Source organism: Prosopis cineraria, unplaced genomic scaffold (assembly GCF_029017545.1).
Source record: "Prosopis cineraria cultivar Desert tree isolate PC_DT_omini unplaced genomic scaffold, ASM2901754v1 PC7, whole genome shotgun sequence".
Taxonomy (NCBI): domain Eukaryota; kingdom Viridiplantae; phylum Streptophyta; class Magnoliopsida; order Fabales; family Fabaceae; genus Prosopis; species Prosopis cineraria.
The window spans coordinates 18,342,514-18,366,839 of NW_026555338.1; the positions used below are offsets into that span (position 1 = coordinate 18,342,514).

At 31.6% G+C, this 24,326-nt stretch overlaps 1 protein-coding gene across 1 annotated transcript; it reads right to left on the bottom strand.

Moving 5' to 3' along the window:
* Nucleotides 1-18,127: 18,127 nt before the first annotated feature.
* On the bottom strand, nt 18,128-23,893 carry LOC129314930 (uncharacterized). Its single transcript, XM_054958410.1, has 3 exons — nt 23,202-23,893; nt 18,697-18,765; nt 18,128-18,244 (listed from the first exon to the last, which is right to left on the bottom strand). The coding sequence occupies exons 1-3, from the start codon at nt 23,752-23,754 to the stop codon at nt 18,201-18,203; spliced, it is 666 nt and encodes a 221-aa protein (XP_054814385.1). The 5' UTR covers nt 23,755-23,893; the 3' UTR covers nt 18,128-18,200.
* Between the last annotated feature and the right edge of the window lie 433 nt (nt 23,894-24,326).

Below are 24,326 nucleotides of genomic sequence, written 5' to 3' on the forward strand. Positions count from 1 at the left end.
CGGAGCATGAATTAAACTGCTCTGTTTAAAAAACAGTTGTTTTTTTAAATTTAGTTCCATGTTAACTTTTAAAATTTCATGTTATTTCATCATATTTTTTTTAAATTCTAATCTATTTTGGCTCAATTGTGTATGTTTTTATTGCCTAAATTAGGAAAATGTGCATTTTATTTTAGATTTGTATTCTTAGCTTTGATTTGATATTTTTAGCCTAATGTCATGTTATTTTGGTTGAAATTTTTATTAGAAGCATTTCTGGAGCTTTGTGAATGTTTTTGGAAGGCTTTTGGATGAAAAAATCAAGCACAAAATGAATGATTTTTGTTAGTTGCAAAAACAATACAAAACTGCCAAAGTCATGACTTTAGTTCACGACTTTTTTTGTTGTCCAAAAAACGTTGCATTTCATTTATTAGAAATTGGTTAGTTAGGACATATATATGTTGAGAGCTCAACCCAGAACATATTTTTCAGACTTTTAGACATATTTGGAGCTTGGGTGTGCTAGGGTTTGGGCATTGGAAGTGCTTGAAGCAAGGGAATGAAGCTTTGAAGACATTTGGAGCTCATTTTCTTTGATTTTTCTATCACTCTTCCCTTTCCTCTCTTGTAATCTGAAATAGGTCCACTTGTTTTATATTTTTGTAGCTTGTAGATGATTATAAGTAGCTAAACCTTTTATTCTAGGATTATTTGAAACCCTTGTATAGATTAACACTATATTTCTCCTCTCTTTTTGTGATTAATGATATATATGCGTTTATTTTACTCTTTCCTTAATGCTTCTAAGTAATTGGCCACCATTTAGATGTTGGGTTTACTTAATTGATGCTTGAGAGGGTTATATTGAATGTAGAACTTGGATAATATTGTGCAAGAACTTGATATTTGCATGTTGAATGGATGGTTTTGCTAGTAAGATAGAGATATACTTGCTAACCTTGCATAGCTACATTAGGGTTGGTGTTTAAAATTGAGTTTTATTAATTGTAACAAAAGATTGGGTAATTAATTTAACTTAACACTTGTTTATGACTTGAGAGAGCTTGCCCAAGTATTTTTAGAACCTTAATTAGCACTTATTTTCATTAAAAGCATTTATGAGAGGAGGTAATTTTATTGTTCTGAAATATAAGAGGGATAAATAATTTTAGGTCTCAATTTGTGTTTGAAGTTTGTGAATCAATCACTTTCTTTATTTCCTAGTATTAGTTTTATTTGTAAAATCGTTTTCACCTAACTATGTGTAGCTCAACTTGATCGAATTTGCTTATTCTTTTACTTAATCATTATTTTTGAACAAATCTTCAAGGGAACGATACTTTACTTTATTATATTACTTGCTATGATCCGCACACTTGCGGTTAGTAATATTCGATGTGTTCGATTTGGAGTGTATTGAAGTATATAGATATTAAAATTTAATTTGAATGATTCAAATTTAAAAATTTAAATTTTAAATTTTCAAAGAATTAAAATTGTAAGGAAGCTCGTTCTTAGATCCCTAATTATAAGGATGACACTACGAAAGGAGATCTACCTCTTGATAAAAGCCCTCATATTCAACCAAAAATATAATCCTACGAGTATTCAAATGACAAATAAATCAATTTCTCTTCAACTCTCCTCTAAAATAGTTTTTAAAATGAAGTCGTTTGTTTCAACTTTTTTTTTTTAAAAAACATAACTTTTGATTCATATATTTTACTTGCAATTTGCTATTGGTCTCTGTACTTTTTTTTTAATATTTTAAATTTCTACATTTTTATTTTTTATTGTTTTAGGTCCCTCCATGAATAAAGTAAAAGGAACTTAGAGGGACCTAAAAAATAAAAATAAAAGTATAAAAACCTAAAATTGTTAGCTAGTTTAGAGATTTTATAAAAAGAGAAATTTTGTAGAGATTTTATAAAAAATAGATTTGTTTGGCTACACTAATAAAAAAGTTATTATTAGTTAGTTATTTTTATTTGGCCAAAAAATTTAGTTATTTTTAAATTTTGTGATATCTTTATTGATTTCTTTTTTATAAAAATAATTTATTATTTGATTGTTTAAAAAATTTATGACATCTTTACATATTTTGCATGTTTAAAACATTCTCTTAGATTATTTTCAAAGATTTAGGGACTCATTTATCTCAACTTATTTTAGGGAAAACATTACTTTTTGTCACTAAACATTGCTTGAGTTTTGTTATAAGTTCCTCTACTATTTTCAGTGTCTTAGATCTTTGTAAATTTTTTTGTCTACAATGTTGATTCCTATAATTTTAGAAGGATGTTGACATAGTACAAATGGTGTTAAAGTTGCTAACTTGTTCACTAACACTGTTAAGTTTGTATTAATGTGTTAAATGGGTGCTGAGTTAAACTTTTTAATAAGCAAAATAAATTTAAAAAAGTTACATTAGATTAAAAAAGGTTGACTAGGTTAAAAAAATTTTCAACTTAAAATATCTATAAAATATCTCAAAAAATATTTAATATGTATTTTCATCTTGATTTTTAAAATTTAAGGCTAACAATTTTTTTAAATTGAATCTTCTGCAATTTTTAAGCATCCCAAAAATGTTTTTATGATATAAACATAATTAATTTTAAAGGAAAATTGAATTTATTAAAAAAAATGCACAAATTCAACAATTGAAATATTTAAATTAGCCCGAATAGGCCTAAAAAGGTGGTGGTTAGGCTTGTCTATTCAAGCTTCTTTAATGAGTTTGGGTGAGTTGAGGTTGGAGCTTGAAGGGTTAAAAGAAAAAGGCAATGAGAGAAATTAAAATTCTCAACCCAATCTCTTTCCAACTAAAGATAGTAATTCAGGTGAGTGAGACTTGTTCAGACTAGCTCAAATAACCTTGAATTTATAAAAAACCAAACTTATAAAAAATGTAAAATATATTTTTGGGATTCTTAAAAAATGTAGAAGGTCAATTTTTTTAAAAAATTTATAAGTCTTAAAGTTTAAAAATCAAGATTAAAATACATTTTGAAAGTTTAAAAATCAAGATTAAAATACATTTTGTTTGGACTAAATTTGGTGCATTAGGATTAGTAGTAACATTAGTAGAGGCCTAGCACGAAAGCCACACGAAGAAAGGCCTAATGGAAGGTGGCTCTATGAGAATAAATGGAGCACTGTGTTTCAAGAATTAGCAACCTAGTCTTACTACTCATCTTAGTCTTTTGAATATCACAACACACTTGCCCTTACCACTCCCATCAACTTGGCGCACCCTTTACGTCTAAATGGCGTAGACAATTACCTACTCCTTTTAAGTTCTAGAATTCAAATTTGAAGGAGTGTACCATTGTCCCTCTTTATAAATAGATAGTGAGCGTGTAACTTAAAGTCTCTTGACACTCTGCATAATTAATTTGATTAACTCAACTTGTCTAGTGCAAAAACTCAAACACTAACCTAACATCACTTAAGTTTGCCTAGTGTGACTCATTTGTTCATATTGTCACAGGCTCCCTACATAGCTTTACTTTGCTTTTTCCCTTTGTTCTATAGAGCATCAATTGTAAGTGTATGTTAGTAATGGAATTTACCCTTATGCATCACTTAGCTTACTAATGGTTTCCCGTGGTTCTTTAAAACTCCAAGAAATTGTGGTAAAGGACCTTGAAAACCCACACAATCATTTGATCTAAATTACACTTTCAAGAATCTACTCCTTTAGTACGCTTGGCAATCCTTAAAGGTTATGATGCTCCGGATTTGATTCCTAAAATTGAGCCAACACAATTTCAATATATTTAAAGATATTTTATAGATATTTTAAGTTGAGAGTTTTCTAGCTACATGTTAGCCTTTTTTTTTTTAATTTGATGTAGCACTTTCTAATTTATTTTGTTTATTAAAAAGTCAAACTCAACACTCATTTAACACATCAGCACAAAATTAATGGTGTTAGTAGATAGGTTAGAGATCTCAAGATTGATAATGTGATTTGATGATAACAAAACTAAAAGAAAAGATTTTGTTACTTCACATATCATGTAAATCAACTAAGTGGCAAAACCTCCAACAGCATAGAGATCAAGAGAAAACTTAGTATCTTAAGTTTGTTTATTTTTTTATTCTCTTAGATTCAATTGTAAAAACTAATGAGAGCTATCATATATTTTGAAAATGGTAAGAATGAATCATATTAGAACCCAACTTAGGCTTATATTTCCTTTGATCTTAAGTGTCAAATCTTTAGAATGCACCTATATTCATTTATCTAATTCATGCTTGATATGGCAAGTGCCACACATGTTTTGGCTACCCTTTATGCATGATAGGACTTAGTGAATCTAATTCAAACTTGAGCTAGAATAAATCTTGCTTGAATTAGATCATAGAAGTTAAATACTATATTGTGAGTTATTTTACACTTGAGCTAGATAATGGCATGGCGTGTGTTGGCACCTAATGTGGGAAAATGTATTGGAGATGCCTCTTTGTTATGATTTATACTTGAGTGAACTTTGTGACCATGCTTGAATTGTTTATAGTATCAGCTTGAAGTTTACTTTAGTGACATTTCACACCTGAGTCTGGATGATTCATGCTTGAAATGAAGTTTTCCTTAGAAACATTCAAATTTGACTTAGAGAGCCTTAAAACTAAAAAAGCCATATCAAGCTTGTTTTAGAAGTGAGTCAAGCATGTTTTAACCAACAAAGAAGCTAGGTGCTTTTACATTTCATTCTATACTTGAACATTAAGAGTACCCACGCTTGTTGACACATAGAGAAGCTAGGAACTTCTTTCTTCCAAACCACACTTGAATATGTTATAACCTCATGCTTGAATAAGCTAGAGTGAACTAGAGCTTTTAAGCCTTATGCCATTCCATGAATGATATGTCCTAATTCACATTTTAATTGGCCTCTGATAGAGCATTAAATGCTTTATGAGAAAAGTGACTTTTTTTTATGTTCTTCACCTTTACATATCTCCAATTAGAGTGGATTTTAATCTCTTTCTTTAGTATTCCTAACAGTCTAAACAGCCTTAAACTATATATAAGACTTCATTTAAGTGAGTGAGTAACACATTCATCAATCATTAAGTGTTTTGCATTTAATTTTTACTAACATTCTATCAACTTTGTGTAAAGGCTCTCAAAGGTTTATAAGCTTTCATTCTTATCATGTTTACTCTTTTCAGAAAGTAATTTTATGAAAGGCCTTTTCATTATTTGATTTGAAATCTTAGAAAAAAATTTTCTAAGTGTTATTGTAACAACTTTCTAGTGTAATAAGTTTTGTGAAGTAGACTGGTGAAGTCTTGTGGTTGTACTATAGTGACAAGCACCCATTGAAGCTTGTGTTTATAGTTGAAAATTCAAAGTGTGATCTTAGATATTAGCTATAAGCCAAGTAGTTTGGTTAAACTAGGATAGATCTTGTGTGTCTTGGTTATCTTATCTCATTTCTCCTTGAGTTCAAGTGTTTCTTGCATTAAGCTTGCATCTTATGTTCATCATCTTTTGGGTTGGGAAATTATCTGTGCTAAAATACATTGTTTGTGCCACATCAACATCCCTTTAAAACTATAGAGACCAACATGGTAGACAGAGAAAAATATACAAACCTGGAATATCAAAAAAAAGCATATAGACTTATAACAAAACTAGAGCAAAGTATAAGAATCAAAAGTATTATTTTCCTCTCATTTTATGAAAAAATCACTTCTTTATGGGGAAAAAATTCATTTTGTGAGTTTTTATGATTTTGTTTAAGCTATTGGGAATGATCAGTATTCAATAAAAAATAATTTTGCAATTATTTTAAGAAACTACTTTGAATAGTTTCAAAAAATAATTTAAGAGAATGTTATAAAAATGTGAAATACAGATGTTATAAAATTTAAAAAGAACTAACTAATATCACCTTTTTAAAATTATATCCTATAAGGTTGCCCTTACTATCTAATACTTAACCCATGAACTTCAATGGTAATAAAGGGACTAACCTAAATAGATTACCAAGTCATTAGAAAATTTATTAATTTTTCAAAGTGCCAAAATTTAATAGAAATGAGATCCCAAATTTTTAAGCTTTAAAACAATAAATAAACTTTTATAAGAAAAAAAATTAGAGTAAAAATGTTTATGGAAGCATGAGATACCTAATAGTATCAAAGCATTTGCTTCAAGGTTAAAACAACATTTTAGTATAAAAAGATAGAGGTGTGTTATGGCATTTTCCCTACATTGTGGCACGTTCCTCTCTGTGTCATGCGGTATGGTACATTACACATAACAAAAACTCTAGTGCTGTTAATTTGATAGCAACAGGGGTAAATTTTTGATGTGTACTAAATCTCTATCTAACAATCGATTGAGATGATATAGGTGTCTATAAAAAGCTCTTTTAGAGTTCTAGTTAATGACATTAGTTTCACTCATAAATCATTTCTCAATTAAAATTTGCATATCCATTTGCAAACTTACTCTTTTTACACTTATTTCACAATTAGGCTACCCAATTTTCTTTTCAAGTATCAAGAGCTCACAATTATTACTAGACCATAATTAATAGATTAAGGAACACTTGTGCAATACACTATAGTAATAATATACCACATATCTCACATTTTCAACTCTGAAACCCTTGATCTCAAAAGTAACAAGGGGAGACAATTTCACATAAATCATCATAATATTCATCTTAATCATGTATTTACACATTTCCTTATTTGTATTAGTATTTTGGCCCTATATAGATATCACAATCATTTCACATATACCTTAGGGTCCAAAATACACCATTTAACTTTAATGACCCTATCATGCAAGTCATTCAAAAATATGGAATATCCTAGTTGACAAATTATCAAATCAAAATACACATAATTGGATCTACTAAAGGCCTATAGTTAGGATTGACAAATCCTAAGCATCTAGAACTTTCCCTTTATCCTAGTTCGAGCTAACTCTTGTAAATATTAAAGAGAGAGGGGTGAGTATAACTACTTAATAATCAAGATATATTTAGGCTATACAGATGCAAATTAATTAATTACAATGATGCAAGTAACAAAACATAACTTTCACAAGTCTATACTTTTATTTTAGAGGTTATCCACGACCACAATACTAACAAGCATGTAGTAGGATAGAAACATATATTATATTTCACATAAAAAATAATTATCAATTCACTTAAGGGAACATAATACTATCAATCATGTGCCCCTATCAATGTTTTGCAAAACCACAATAATAATAATCATGTGGTCATGATATGATATACATGATCAATGCTATCCTTATACCCTTCTATTACTTCTGACATGAAACCATGGGCTATTTAAAGGGGTTCGTCCTTATGATTGGAATACCTAAGCCTTTCACTTGTGAGGAGATGCTTAGCCAAGGCTATTACACTCACTGGGGAGTCATGGTTTCCCTTAAATCTCACACTATTAGGTATCGTAACTCTTAAGCTAGCTTCCTTGTAGAACAAGTGAAAATTAGTTAAATTCAAGTATAAAGTCCTAACTCAATTTATATTTTACCATTCGTAATCACACAATCAAGAAAAACAAGAATAATAACATCAAAGTAATAGCCCTTTATTTGTTTTCAAATCGCGGGATCCTGACTTCTTAAAACATATATTCAAATAAGAGGACTAGCGGAAGTGCAAACACATTCATAAGACTTAACAAGACACAACATCTCAACCCTTAAAAGGGCCATGTGCCATGGCTTATACCACATGCATTGTGACATGTGGTAGAGATCAACATGCTCTATTTCTGTTTGTGCCATGCACTCTGGTGAGGCTCATCATGCAGCACAAGGCATATGACAACTTGAAAGATAAACTTCTGTCACGCGCTATTTTCACATACAAAGCTTACAACATATACTAGCTAATGGAACAAGTTAGGCTCGATCTGACGACCCGGGGGGTAAAAAGTCACTTTTTTTTTTCAAAACTTGCACCCTAAGTGCTGAATTTTCATTCCTTATCTTACTAGACCACTCTAGACCTTGAACCAAATCTAAAAAAACTACATACACCTGATTAACATCTTATACCACATATATCACATCAATTGCCCATTTTGGCCTCTCAATGCACATCATACAATTGTGGACTTATATGAGGAATACACATACAACACATATATACAAATAGACTCATTCTACTTTTAACCCTCTAACTCTTACGTATGGGGCTCCACCTCATCATATGGTTAAGAATTATGAATGTACTTGACTCTTCTAAATGGGGCTCCCCTCACCATTTGTGTCGAGTTCTCACATATAAATATAATCCATAATCAATTTCACATTTAACACACACACACACACACAAAAACAAGTGAAACAAGTTACATAATAACATACACTTGCTTGAATAACATCTAAGCCTACTCACATACCCTCTCTTTGGGGCACCCTTGGTGAGATGCAACATCATATATGCATACAAGTAAGGTTTCACAATACAATTTATATACATATTCACTTATGCATCTCTGTTGGCAACTCAAACTTTAGCAACATATCATACATTCATTTAACTTAATAGTAGTCATACCACTATCAAATGAACCTACTCTTTCCTCACTTCCTTTCTTGGCCTTCTCATGCTCTTTCACCTGTGTTCAAAAGTAATGGAGTGAGATATATGTCTCAATAACTAGGAGGTAACCCTAATTATAGGGTAGTAAGCAAAATCATAAATAAGAGATAAAGTAACATGTGATTCAATAAAAGCAATATCATATACATATATAAGAATTCATTCTCATCATGCTCATGCTAATGTATTGTTGGTTCCACCTAACGAAGTAATCTCTAGGCTCGGACTAGGGTTTCCAGTCACATGAAATGGGGCCTACTATACCTCTGCTTAGACTAAGTAATCCTCTTCGAGTATGGGTGGTCTCCTAGGTCCGTTATAGTGGAGTTAAACTCTATGCTCTGGATCATCAGGACTTCCTAGCCTTATACAGAATAGGATCACGACCCCTATCCTAATCTAAGGTAACCTCGTGGATCATTCCATATCTTAGGTCCGTCATAATGGAGTCAAGCTCTATACTTTGGATTATTAAAATTTTTCTCCCATATTTGTCCTAGTAGAGTCAAGCTCTACGCTTTGGATCTTAAGACTTCCTAGACCTCCTTACAGTAGGGCTGCATCCCCCAACCATAATCCAGGGTATTCTTGCGGATGTGATGTATGTTAATACACATGTCACTTTAAATTCATTTTAATTAATACTTACACACCCGTATGCATATTCTTTCACAATTCTGCTACTCTTATTAGTTCACAACATAATGCATATAGTCATATAAAAATAATTGTAAACAATTTCACAGATGAACAAGTAAAAAGTTTACTCCAGTTACCTTTAACCCTTACTACTAAGGGTTACTACTCACTATAGACTCCCAAGCATGTAGATTCCCATGAGCAATGTCGGGGGTGCTCAATCTACACAACACAGTGCCGCTCAGTCAATTCTCAATACTTAACACAGGCATTTATTCAACTAAATTGAATCCCTTAACACATAAAATGGTCCAATTAACATCTTTTGAATTCATTTATCTACTATCTATAATCATTGACCCTATAGGCTATTCAAACAATCATAACAATCTCTTAATTCATTTATTCAACTAATTTCATTCTTTTAACCTAACTTTAGGCTATTTTGAGCTTAAACTCTCGAAGCTCAACTATTCAACTCTATTTTAGTCACAAAACCTTAGTTCTATATTTGATAGCCTATTTTAAACCTTTCTTTTAAATTCTAACACCTTAAAATTTTATGATTTAATTTTACAACTGATAAAATTCAATAAAAATGGGGTAGAAATGAAGTATAGGGTTGCACGATGCTTAACCAGTAAGTTACTAATCAAAGTAGACTCCAAATCTTCAGATATTACTTGCCTTAGCAGATGAGAACCTCCTATCCTCTCCAGCTACATTTTCTATCACTTCCTCTTCTGATTTCACGAGCTGTTCATGTAAGCTTTAAGTGATCCCTGCATAATACGTCGCAATGCATGTAGCTTTTGCCATGGCGCGTGACATAGTGAGGTCAATCTCACTTGTGCTCTCACGTTATGCCTCATATTATCATTCTACACTTTAATCCTATCAAAATCATAACCAAACAACACAAAATACCAACTCAACACCCAAATCACAATCAATTCACTAATTACTAATTTACTCTTGATTGGCAACTAGTTCCTTGGATTAAAATCCAGGATGTTACATCAAGGCCCTTATTGAATAAGTGGAACAATCTCTCATAGAATTAGTGGGAAAGTAAAATATAAGACAAGCCATCGAGTCCCATATGGCAGCTGTATCATATGGATTTAAAACCTTTACTCCTCATTCTAGGTGAACTCTCACCTTATATGATCATGTAAATGAATCTTGTGCTTGAACATATAGCATGCATATTTTCAAAACATATCCTTTTCACGTGGATTTCAAACATGATAATGGCATACGAATTCTCATTCATCATACATAATATGTCACAAGTCATTTCACGATATTCAACAATCACCATATATACCATTTGCAAATGATCAATCTAGGAATAAGTACAGTTTGTACTTTTCATTTCAAAACTAATTATCCATAAACTTCATTCCTCTCACACATTCACATATCCATATAAATCTTTGCAATCATCACACAATCATTAATTCCATTTCATTCTCATTTCACATATATTGCATAAGAATCTTTCTCAAGTTGCCATGCTTACATCGAAAATAAGTTCACAAATATCATGGTTTCCAATCAAGTTTGTAAACACACATAATCAATTAAACTAGAAAATGCACAATCTAAATTTCCTTGAGTTACCTCAAACGTTCGAGAGGTCAAAGGTTTTGTCCCTCAATACAAGTACTTTCAAAGCTCTTCTCAAGTTTCAATGGTGCCAATTGGTGATTAATCCATAATTAATCATGCCTAAAAATCATTGATAACTCTAATTATGAATTTACAACCTTTTTTTCAACATTATAAAACTCTCAAAATCCCAATCTCACACATATAAGCTTACTTATAGGTTTATTAACTTTATTTAGCTCCCATTAATTTCATTAAACTTTAAACTATCATTACTGGCTTCCAACCATCTTGAACCACCTTATTCAATGCCATTTTTGGCCATTAATGAGGCCAATAATCCAAAGACGCATAAATCCACCAACCCTAGGTTTAAATAACTTAAACAACTTCTATTACTCTATTTAAGTTAATGGGTATAGACCCATAGCCTTTATAGACAAAAATCATCTTACTTAAACAAACCATAGCTTCAACAACTAGAGAAAATGGAAGAGGAAGAAGAGAATGGATATAGGAGACTTACCCTTAGTGTTTATAAGCTTCAAAATGTCCTCAAAGGTCTAAAATCTTGAGCCTTAGTAGAGCTCCTTACCCCCTCTTTGTTCCTCTTTTTCTTACTTTTGTTTTTGAACTAGATTTGCAACCTCTTAAGTTAGATTTTTGACCAAGCACTATGGCATGTGATACAGAAAATTTCTCTTCGTGTTTTTATAAGTTATGTACCGCGGCATCCCATGCACATGTCACGACATATGGCACAGAGCTACTTTTCCTTATTTTCCTCCTTCTTGAGGTTTTGGTGTCATAACTCTATTCGGATCCAATCCTTGAAACCACAATCCAAAACATTCATTAGCCCTATGACCACATATTGCATTAATTTTTTGATTACCCTCGATTAATTTGATTAAGTAGGAGATTAATTTTTAGGATGTTACATCCAATATAAAATACTATCTACGTTTTATAAAATCTCTACAAAATAAGGGCCCTCTTATTTTAGTTTATTTTATAAAAAATCACTTTTTTTAAAACTATTTTGTTTGTTTTCATTATGTTTGTTTAAACTTTTAAAAATAATTAGAATAGAAAAAACATATTTTCAATTATTTTAAGAAGCTACTTTAAGGGCTCATTTGTTTTATCTTTTATTTATAAAAAAATGACTTATTTTTGAAAAAAAAACTCTATTTTGTAAGTTTTTATGATGTTTGTTTAAACTTTTAAAAAAATAAAAAAAAAAAATTTTCTTTTTGATTATTTCACGAAGCTATTTTGAGTAGTTTTTGAAAATAATTTAATGCGATTGATGAGAGAGTTTTGAAAAAGGCAAGATATGTGGAAAATATCATAAAATCTTAAAATAATATAATAATAAATCATTTTTATAAAATGAAAATTAAGGAAGATATTATAAAATTTAAAAAAAAACTAATAATCACTTTTTGTTATGAAAACCAACCATAAAATAAATATGCTTTTTTATAAATCTCTACAAAATTAATATCTTTTTATAAAATCTCTAAGCTATTGAAAAATAACTTACTTTTAATCTTAAATAAATGGGCCCTAAGTAGCGTATAAAAATAAGCTGACGTGATAGATGAGAGAAAATGTTTTAAAGAGATGAGATATGCGATTAAATCATAAAATTTTGAAATAATATAATAATAATAAATCATTTTTATAAATAAAAAAACAAGAAAGATATTAACATTTAAAAAAACTAACTATTAATCATTTTATTATTATTATAACTAAACATAAAATGGAGAGAATGATAAATAAGGACTTTGTAAGAAAATTGATGCCAAATTAGAAACTTTAGTATTGAAACATGATAGAAGGAGTACTGAAATTTGGAAGTATTATTGTTAAAAAAATTCTAATTTGATATTAATATTCATACAAGGTCCTTATTTGTCATTTGTCCTAAAATAATGTCTACCTTTTAAAAATATCTAAACTATATAAAAATTACTTATTTTTTAATCTTAAAAATGGGTCCTAAATTTATTTTTATTAAAAATCTCTAAATTATTTAAAAATCAATTATATTTTAATCTTAAACAAACAGTTCTATATGTGTCATTAATAAGCAAGAATAATTTTTAAACCAAGTAAGACTATTTGAAAACCATAATAAACCCATAATTGAGATAGTTTTGTCACGCTTTAAAATTTAAGATATGACTGGAGTGAAATCTATGCACAAACTACTTTTCTTAAGCCTTAACTCAAGAAATGCCTAATTTCAACTATATAAATGTATCTATCATGTAGAGCAAGATTATATAATATAGACTTTTTATGATAACAAAAGTCATAAATTCTTGTAAACTTCTGGCAACACCTACTTTGAAAATAGAACTTGCTAAAAATTTTACAAATAGATTTTTACACAATATAATAATAGGAAGTTCAGTTCTTATCAATAGACCAACAATATAGGTAGTCAAATGAAGATTCTAACTACGTATTTAGAATATAATTTATAAAATAATATATGAAATTCAAGTTTTACAACGAATGGAGATTAACCACTATAATTTCAACATCAACTTGAAAAAAAAAACCCCTCAATGATCATCTAGAGATATAAGGCTGGCTACATTATCTGAGACTAAATTTTTTTTTTCACTAAATAACATTCCAATAATAAGATTAAAAGAATCAAGATGAATAAATGCAAGTTGTAACATACCAATTTTTAAATAATAAAGAAATTGTGAAATTTAGGTTTTATTGAGGATAAAAAATGATAATAATAGGAATTTATATTATTTGAGGTTATTTGAAAATAATAATAGTTAGGCATTTAATAGTAAATTAAAATTTAGATTGAAAATCACATAAGAAATATTTAGTTAAGATATAATTTTAAGATTTAGAATATATAAATAATTTTGTGTGTGTGTAAGTAACAAAAAAAAGGAGGTGGAAGGAATAGAAAAAAAAGAGATGGAAGGTTTTTTTTTTAGCTCCCACCTCAACATCGATTAGATATGGGAAGAGAAGATGTCTCCTCCTGTATAAAACGAGGAAGTACGCATCAAGAGATAATAAGGGTTGAGATGCAATGTGGAGGAAATTGTAATTTATGGCCCAAGAGTTTGAATAATTAAATTCAAACCTATATATTATTTTTTTAATATAATTGTGAGACCCATATTTCTATTTTTTATTATTTTTTTTCCATCTCTCTCCCCTCTCACATTGCCTTATTCAAGGGTGTTATTTTCTTGTTTATTAGGTATGCTCCAACTTTCCTGTTTAGTTATTATTTAAAAAATTATTTAATTACAAAATTAATTTCATAGTTATTTCCTAAATAATATTATATTCTAATAATATGATATTTTGTAGTGTAGAGAAAATATTCTGATTAGAATTTTTCTATAGGATAGTTAATCTGATGATATAAAGGATTAAAATTAAAGTTTAAAATTTTTAAAGATATAATAAATATTATAGAATATTTCCTTGAGGTGAAACTCATGTTTAAGAATTTTTAAGTTAGACTCTAGATCTATATGGTTGAATTTATGTTGAATTTGAGATGTAGAGATGAACCTCTAATTATTAAATATTTATTTAGTATGAATAGCTATTTTTTAAAGCTTATAGAATGGTGATTTGAGGCTTTAGGGTAATTCTAAAATTTTTAATTTATTTTTAGACAAAATTTTTTAGAATATAAATGATGAAATTGTGATACTAGAAGTGATTTGAGGCTTGAATATAGTTTATTAGGGTATGAAAATTTAAAAAAAAAATTTAAAAAGTTAAATAAGGCATAAACCTTAACTTCGTGTTAATATAGATCTTAGACCTAAGACTTTCTAACTCTTTAAATTAGAGTTATTTATTAATTTCAATGTAAAAATAATATATAGTATTATGGAATAATTATGTAGATTATATTGCTAAAGATAGTGGTGAAAGAGGAGTTGTGAAGGGAAACTTATTGTTTAAGATACAAGGTAACATTTTAATATGTTGTGATAGGTGTGTATGTGATTGGTTATTGTTGTTTCGTTGTTTGAAAAAATTTTGAATTATGAACTATTAAAAATAAATACTGTTATATACTTGTTTGGAATCATTGCCAAGTGGGTTAAAAATTTATTTTGTTTATCATGATTAAGATATATTATTTGGTTATATTCTTGTTTGGATATTTAATGATGCATGACTTGTCAAGGTATTTTAATATATGGTATTATTAGTAATTTCTATCTAGTTAATTATTACCACGTGGCAAGCCCTCATTGGACCCAATGAGTGGTGTATAGCTTGGTCCAATTCACTTTGGCCGAGTGATTTAGCATCAGGCATGACGAAAGGAGGATATAAGGTATAGTCATGTAATTAAATACTTGTTTGGTTTGTTGGGAAATATTGTTCGGATAAATATTTTTGTGTGCCCACTTAGCAATCGTATGATTAGTTACATCCATATGCATCATTACATATCAATTTTTGGTTACTAGGACTTTTAAGTCTTATTCTTTGTGGTAATATTTTTACAGGAGCGAGTTTGGCTGAGAAAGCACTAGAGATGTGACTTTGGGGTATGAGACACCATCTTTACATTGCCTCTTATTTTGGATCATGTGATGTATCTAGTGCCAACTTAGGACATATCTTATTTTGTGGAGCATATAGACTTTAATCCTTTTTATTAGCTGCATTTATATGACATAGAGGATCATGTCTATCCCTCTTGATTCTTGACCTAATTTGAATATCATGCCATGAGGATCCTATTGTCCCTCATGGTTCTAATTGCTTTTGGGTTCACATAACAACATAAAAAATTATATTTAGGAATTTTTGGGGATTCTTCCACCTTAAGATAGGATTTTATACCAAATGCTGATTTAAAAATTATTATTTTCTTTGATATGAATTGTTTTACATTATTTTTAATTAGGTAAATTTTATTTTTAATTATTATGGTAGAGCTTATTCATTATTTTAAATTCTTTCTATTATGGTAGGCTATTTGTAAATATTTTATTTATATGATAAACTATTTTTTACCATAGTAGAGTTTTGAAAAAAGGTTTAGTTATTTTTTATCACGGTAGAAATTTTTCTATCATGGTAAGGGTTCGATGATGTAAAAATAATTTATTAAATTAATAATTTATGAAAATTATTTTTTAAAAATTTTAGGGTGTTACACAGCAATTATATACAAATTAAAGAGAGAACAATGAATGTAATATAATAATTGAACTTCAAAATTCATTGATTTTTTATAGCTTTAAAATACTAAACCATTAAATTTACAATAACAAAATAGTCTTAATACTTGATCCTGTGAAATCAAATAGATTAAGCAAAAAAATAGAAATAGTAAAATTTATTAATTAAAGTAATGAAGTGTATATTAAAAAATTAATTAAAAGCCAGTATTCTGAGGACTTTGTAGAATAAGTAACAAACACGACACATAATTCATGAAAGTAAATAACCAAACGTGGCTTATTTCATGAAAACAAACATAGACATATAGTCTATGAGGCAAGTAGCCAAACCTAGTATAGGTTATAAAATAAATGTGGGCACACACTCCATAAAGATAATACTAACTAAGCATGACTCGAAGCTATGAAATCAAACATAAGTACAAGACACACGAACAATGTAACATCCTGATTTCTTAATCCTGAAACTAGTTGCTAATTAAGGGCGAATTAGTAATTAGTGAGTGATTAGGATTTTGGATGACAACTTAATATTTTGACTCATCAGAGTTTTTAATGAATAGATACAAGTGGAAGAATCACGTCTTAGAACAAAGCATGTGCACGCGGTGAGGATTTTTCTCATTGTGCCATGTATAGTAGCACAAGTTGCCTACCCTACAGCGCACAACATAGAAAATGAGTTTATAAGTTCATATGAGACTCATGAAAATAGACGGGAAAGGAAGGAAAATTGAGTAGAGAAGAAAGAAGAGAGCAGATGTCAGCTTAGGCATGAATTTTTGAAGCTGAGGAAGAAGTTTCTGACTGATAGCTTATCGGGTAAGTCTTATACTACCTTTAGCTTCAATTCTACTATAATTTCTCTTAGGATAAGTTATCTAGAAATAAATTTTTTAAGGGATTTGTTTCTTACCCTTTTATAATGAAAAGATTCTTGGGATTCTAATTAGGGTGTTGTGACTTTTTTGGAGTTAAACGATAAAGCTTTGAGGCTCTAAGCATATATTTGCCTTGAACCAAAGAGAAACACTAGTAAAATGGTGAAAGAAGTGAATTAAGACTGGTAGGAGTGATAGAAAGTGGTGAATGAATGGTGATGGACCTAAGCTGACTAAGTAGAAGTGAATGAATAGTTAGATGTAATTTTAAGTGATAATTAAGTATTTTTAGTCAATTTGGTTAATTGACTAATAATATCAATTGTGTGTTGATTGTCATGTTATGCTTGTAAGTTGAGAGAAGAAGCGTGTAGAGAGGTGTTAATGGTTGAAAATCCACAGGTAACCTTTCTTATGACAAAAGGTTGAGGTAATTGAATGACTTACTCTATTTGACTATCTATTATAACTATTTGAGAATATTATAGCTACTGTATGAAATTGTTTTAAATTGAGCATGTTTTGTGTAAATCCTAAATTCTTGATTCTTGTATTAATACTAATTAAGGGATAAATTAGTAATCTAATATGATATTAGGATTTTTGGATGGTGGAATGTTATCTTGACTATTTAAGGTATTATATGAATAGATAGAGTGGGAAAATGGCATTGCAAAGTAAAGTGTGTGAGTGTGGTGATGAATTCTCTCACTGTGCCATACATCGGGCTAGAGCTGGATGTAACACACCAAAATTTTTTTTTTTAATAATTTAACTCAACCATAGTTGGGTTACAGCCACCCAACACATTTTTATATCAATAATTTCGATATAAAATATTTTATAATTGGCTTCAACTCACACACTATAACATTTCAGATAAATTTTTACCTCCCACATGCCATTAGGCTAAATCACATTTGTCCATCCTTATACTCCCAACAAGTAAACTAAATCACATTTGTCCATCCTTATACTCCCAACAAGTAAAATAAGCAATTTAGTCAATTTTCAACACAAGCCAGTTATTTGGCCTTATAATCATGCCATTTTAACCAATCCAAAGTAAACCAAATATTAAAATTACAGTCATCCAAATTGTACCAAAAATAGAAATAGTTTGAAAGGCATGATTACATTTATATATTCATATAATTGACAATAAAAAAAAAAAGCCCTAATATTGGCAATATAACACATTATAAATCATAAATTAAATACCCAAAAGAGACAGTGGATCTATACCACTAAGCCTCTGGGACTCCTCCACGTGTCACTCGTGGCTCTTCTCCTGAAAATTGTTAACCACATAATGAGACTCAAAAGTCCCAGTAACCAAAGCCAATTTATGATAGTGTATACAAACAGTTAAGTGTGTGCTTACTAAGTGAGAATTAAAAATAATATAATTCCAACAAATATAAGAAATATTACAATACACACAAACAACCATCCTTATATCCCTCCATTAACCTCGAGCCGTAGCCCTCACTCGGTGCTAAATTACCCGGCCAAAGGTAGATTAGCCCGAGCCCTTACAAGCCACCTATTGAGCTCCAATAGGGGCGTACCACGTGGCACATAAATACAACAACAATAGCAAGTCTCCCAACACCTCCCACAATAATCAAACAAATTCATAATAATATTGCACAATATACAATATTACAAAATTCATAATTTTCTCAATAATCACCCAATTAACATGAAGTAACACTAATCACAAATTAAAAGCATGGTTACCTTGTGGCTTTTTCAATAAATTATTCCTTAAAATTTCTCTCTCACCACAATCTTCACCAGTAATACAATCTACAAATAACATATTATTTATAAATATTAGTTTCAATTTTTGAAACTAATAAAATAATTCTAATAATAGAATTAAAAATATAACATAATTCCTAATCTCAATCTTAATACAAATCTATAGTTAATACTATTAAGTAAAATTTTTAACTCCTCTTTTAATTATCAATAAACATTAATAATCTAAAAATCAACTTCTAAACTAATTTCTATTATCAAAATTTTCTTTTTATTTATAAATTCGTACCTAAAATACCCAAAAATTAAAAATTAAGTCTCTAGCTTAGAATCATAATCCTATAACCATAATAATTCATTTCTCATCCCAAATAATCATCTAAACCTCAATAAATCAACATATATTTTCAGATCTAGTTTAGAATTTGATCCATAAGCCACAAATTCAAAGATCATCAATAAATTTATACTCTAGAACATTTATTATACTACTGACAACCTCAAAAAACCATATTTATTCAACATAAATTCATCCCTCTTCCAGATCTTAAATTTTCTACCACTACAAACTCAGAAACTAAAGAAAAGGATGACTAAGAAAAAATTTTAGAACACTTAGTCTTGAAAAGCTTAAAATCACACCCTAAATATCCTATTAAAAACTCTTACCTTAAAACCCGCACCGGTGAATTTGGCTCACAGATGCTCTCTCTGCCGAAGCTCACGCACGAAAGAAGGAATGAAGAAATGAAGGAACAGGTGAGTTTTTATAAAAATTCAGTGGGTCCCACATTTTTTTTTAATTATTTTCTCTCTCTTCTTCTTTTTTTTTTATTATTATTTTATTATTGTTACTGTTGAGGCGGCGGACGAAGCAAATTCGTTTTCTTCTTCTTCTTCCTTCTTTTTTTTTATTATTATAATAATAATTTAATAATATTATTTTATTATTATTTTTTTTTTTTTTTTTATTTTTTTTAAATTATTTATTTTTTTATTTTTATTTTTTTTTAATTTTCTATTAACCCAAATTAACTATTAAAATTTATATTGGGATGTTACAATTCTCCCCTCCTTTTAGAAATTTTGTCCTCAAAATTTAAAATTAGTAACTATTAACTACTCACTTAATCAAAAAGACGAGGATAATCACGTCGCATACTGTCCTCGGTCTCCCACGTAGCATCACCTGGAGTCGTGCCCTTCCAAATTACTTTAACCAATCTAATGGTCTTGTTTCTTAATTGCTTGTCCTTGTAATCCACAATCCTTTCTGGTTCAGCTTTGAATGTCAAATTCTCCCTGAGTTCAATTTCCTCGGGTTCAATTATATGGGAAGGATCTGGTTGATACTTTTTCAGTTGTGACACATGGAATACGTTGTGTATTCCAGCAATTTGGGGTGGTAATGCTACTTGGTACGCTACTGGTCCAACTCGTTTTAAGATCTCAAAAGGCCCCATAAACCTTGGTGTCAACTTCTTAGCCTTAATAGCTCTTCCAACACCAGTTACCGGAGAGATTTTCAAAAATACATGGTCACCTACTTCAAACTCAAGCGGTCTTCTCCTCTTATCCGCATAACTCTTTTGTCTACTTTGAGCTGTGAGTAATTTTTGCTTGATTAAAGCAATCTTTTGGGTAGTCTCATCAACAATGTCGGCCCCAAAACAGTTCTCTCACTTAATTCTGTCCAACACAGTGGCGATCTACATTTTCTTCCATACAATGCCTCATAAGGTGCCATCTGAATGCTAGAATGAAAACTATTATTGTAGGCAAATTCAGCTAATGGTAAGTGACTATCCCAATTACCTCTAAGCTCAATGGCACACGCTCTTAACATGTCTTCAAGAGTTTGTATGGTTCGTTCCGTTTGCCCATCGGTCTGGGGGTGGTAAGCGGTGCTAAAACTCAGACGAGTACCCATGGCTTCCTGTAATGACTTCCAAAAGTTTGATGTGAATCTCGGATCACGATCAGATACAATATTTGTCGGCACTCCATGCAATCTCACCACTTCTCTTATGTAGATTTCAGTTAATTTTTCGAGAGAATACTTGATATTAGTAGCAAGAAAATGAGCTGATTTGGTGAGTCGATCTACGATTACCCATATAGTGTCATGACCAGAAGATGTTCTAGGCAATCCTGTAATGAAGTCCATAGAAATGCTGTCCCATTTCCACTCTGGAATATCAAGAGACTGTAGCATCCCGGCTGGTTTCTGATGCTCAATTTTGACTTTCTGGCAAGTCAAACAACGAGTTACATGTTCAGTTACATCTCTCTTCATCCTTGGCCACCACCAACCACGTCTTAAGTCATGATACATCTTAGTTGCTCCTGGGTGAATGGTATATTTACTTTGATGAGCCTCCTCAAGTAAGATATTTTTCAATCGAGTATCATTAGGCACACACACTCTACCTTTATATCTTACGACATCATCATCGGTCACATCAAAATGTTCAGCCTTTCCAGCCCCAATCTCTACCCTAATCTTATTCAAATAATCGTCCTTCTGCTGCGAAATTCTGATTTCTTCCCAAAAATTATTCTCAAATTCAGTAATATGTAGAGCAGCCAAATGATTTTCGACTACTTCTACATTTACTGCATGGAAACTACTCCATAATTCATGTTCTCTGACCATCATGTGAGCAGTATGTACAAGCTTCCTGCTCAGAGCGTCGGCGACTACGTTAGCTTTCCCTGGATGATACTTCAACTCAAAGTCATAATCCTTCAAAAACTCAATCCATCTGCGCTGTCTCATGTTGAGCTCCTTTTGATCAAACAAATATTTTAAACTTTTATGATCACTGAAGACTTCAAAAGAAGAACCATAAAGATAGTGCCTCCAAATCTTCAAGCAAATACCACAGCAGCAAGCTCCAAGTCATGAGTAGGGTAATTTTCCTCATGAGGTCTCAACTGTCGAGAGGCATAAGCCACTACTCGATCCTCCTGCATCAATACACAACCTAAACCTTTCTTAGAAGCATCAGTATACAAGGTATAAGGAGCAGTTGGAACAGGTAAGGTGAGCACCGGTGTGGTGGTCAACCTCTTTTTCAGCTCCTGGAATGCAACTTCACACTCGTTCGTCCAAATAAATGGAGCATCTTTCCTGGTCAACTTAGTCAAGGGCATTGCAATTTGTGAAAAACCCTTAATGAAACGACGATAGTAGCCTGCAAGACCCAAGAAACTCCTAATCTCTGTCACACTTCGAGGTTGTTCCCATTTCATCACTGCATCTATCTTACTAGGGTCCACCGCTACCCCTTCTTCTGAAACAACATGGCCTAAGAATTTAACTTCTTTAAGCCAAAAATCACATTTGCTCAACTTGGCATAGAGCTTGTGCTCTCTTAATATCTCCAAAACAATTTTAAGATGTCTAGCATGGTCCACCTCATCTCGAGAATAAATAAGTATGTCATCAATAAAGACTACAACAAATTCATCGAGATAAGGCCTGAAGATTCGATTCATATAATCCATGAAGACAGCTGGGGCATTTGTTAACCCAAACGGCATCACTAGGAACTCATAGTGCCCATATCTAGTCCTAAAAGCAGTTTTAGGGATATCTTCTGCTCTAACCCTCAATTGATGATACCCTGATCTTAGATCAATCTTAGAAAACACCGCTGAATTGACTAATTGGTCTAACAAATCATCAATTCGAGGTAAGGGGTACTTGTTCTTGATGGTTACCTTATTCAATTGTCTATAATCAATACACAATCTAAGGCTTCCATCTTTCTTTTTCACAAACAGTACCGGTGACCCCCATGGTGATACACTCGGTCTGATAAACCCCTTCTCTAACAACTCTTCAATTTGTCTCTTCAACTCAGCTAACTCCGATGGAGACATCCTATAGGGTGCCTTAGAAATAGGCCCCGTACCAGGTACGAGTTCAATCGAGAACTCAACCTCTCGTTCTGGAGGCAAACCGATCACTTCAGTAGGAAAGACGTCAGGGAATTCTCTCACTACTGGAATCTGATCTACACCTTCTTCAATCTCTGCCTTGATTGAGAAGAAAATCATAAAAGCTTGACAGCCCTTTCTTATACACTGTTCTACTTGAGCTGCAGACAACAACATAGGACTTTGGGACTCTACAGGGGTTACAGTAAGAGCTGAGAGTGACACACTCTTTTTCTGACAATTAAGTACAGCTCCATTTGCAGACAACCAATCCATCCCCACAATAACATCAATCCCAGACAAAGACAAACAAATGAGGTCTATGGTGGTCTTTCGACCCTCATACTCAACCTCTACATTTAGACATGCCTTAGCAGTCCTTACAGTCAAACCAGCAGGAGTAGAAATCTTCACATCAAAAGGTAAGGTACACACAGGCAATTTACATCTTTTCATACATTCATCAGACACAAAAGAGTGTGTAGCACCCGAATCAAACAAAGCACAAACATCATTATCAAGGATTCGGATTATACCTCGGATAGCATTAGGGTTGTTAGCAGCCTCTGGCCCAGAGAGGGCATACACTCGTGCTGGTACTGTAGGTCTCTGATCATTACCCCTATTCTGATTTTGATAGCAGAATCGGGCAATATGACCAGGCTTCTGGCAGATGTAACAAACCCAACAATCACCAGAATGAAACTTCCCACACTTACTGCATGCTTGATTACTAGCAGCACCGGAAGTAGGATTAAAGGTAGCTGGGCTCCTGTAGGACCCCTGACTCCCACTCTGATTCCCTCTGTAGGTTTGGCCCTTATGGTAGTAGCCCTTCTTCTTCTGATTTCTAAAGCCTCCAAAGATTTGACTGCTCCTCTTCTCTACTCCACCAATAGGTCTGGTGTGGATAGGGGGCTTCCCATGAGGTTCTTTCCTCCTCTCTCTATCAGCTTCTAATCTAGCCTCTCTCTTTCTCCGAGAAACTATTCGAAGCTTATTGCACATCTCACTGAATGTCTTGATCTCAAAAGGGGCTAACTGTTCCCTTAGATCAGGCCTCGCCTTCTCTAGTAATCGTTCAGCCATCCACTCTGTATCTTCATGTTTCTGGAGGTAAGTAGAGTATTTAGATAATTCTGAGAATTGTTCAATAAATTCATCCTCATCTAGATCACCCTGACGAAATGCATGAAACTCAGCCTCCTTTTCTGCTCTCAGTGCAGTAGGAAAATAATTCTCGAACAATATAGCTTTAAAATCTTCCCAAGTAAGAGAGGAATCATCCTTCGGTCCTGATGTTTCCCACATTTCTTAGCACTCTTCTGTAGTAGGAATATTGCCAGCTGCACCTTTTGATTAGAAGTGCACACAACCATACGAAAAATACTCTCCAATTGATCTATCCATTCTTCAACCACCGCTGGCTTAAGATTTCCATCGAAAGTAGGAGGATTAAACTTACGAAAAGTACTCCAGATCTTTGTGATCGTGGATGTCTGTTGCTCAGAGTGGAGACTCACATTCTTCGGACTAGTCTCATGGTGAGAATAGGAAGGTGAGCCTTTATCAGCAGATTGGCTCGCATTAAATACCTTGGTATGGCTTCCTTCTTGTTGGCCATTTCCCTCTCGGTTGGAATTCTCCTTATATTGTCTTAA

Bases quoted from the DNA above. Each gene is read 5' to 3' on its own strand.
- LOC129314930 (XM_054958410.1), bottom strand. From the start codon at position 23,754: ATGGCTGAACGATTACTAGAGAAGGCGAGGCCTGATCTAAGGGAACAG. The intron at 18,766-23,201 runs GTATAATCCGAA...TGTTATTTGTAG, and splicing joins CAACCCTAATGCTATCCGAG to ATTGTATTACTGGTGAAGAT. The intron at 18,245-18,696 runs GTAACCATGCTT...AACAATTTTCAG, and splicing joins TTTATTGAAAAAGCCACAAG to GAGAAGAGCCACGAGTGACA.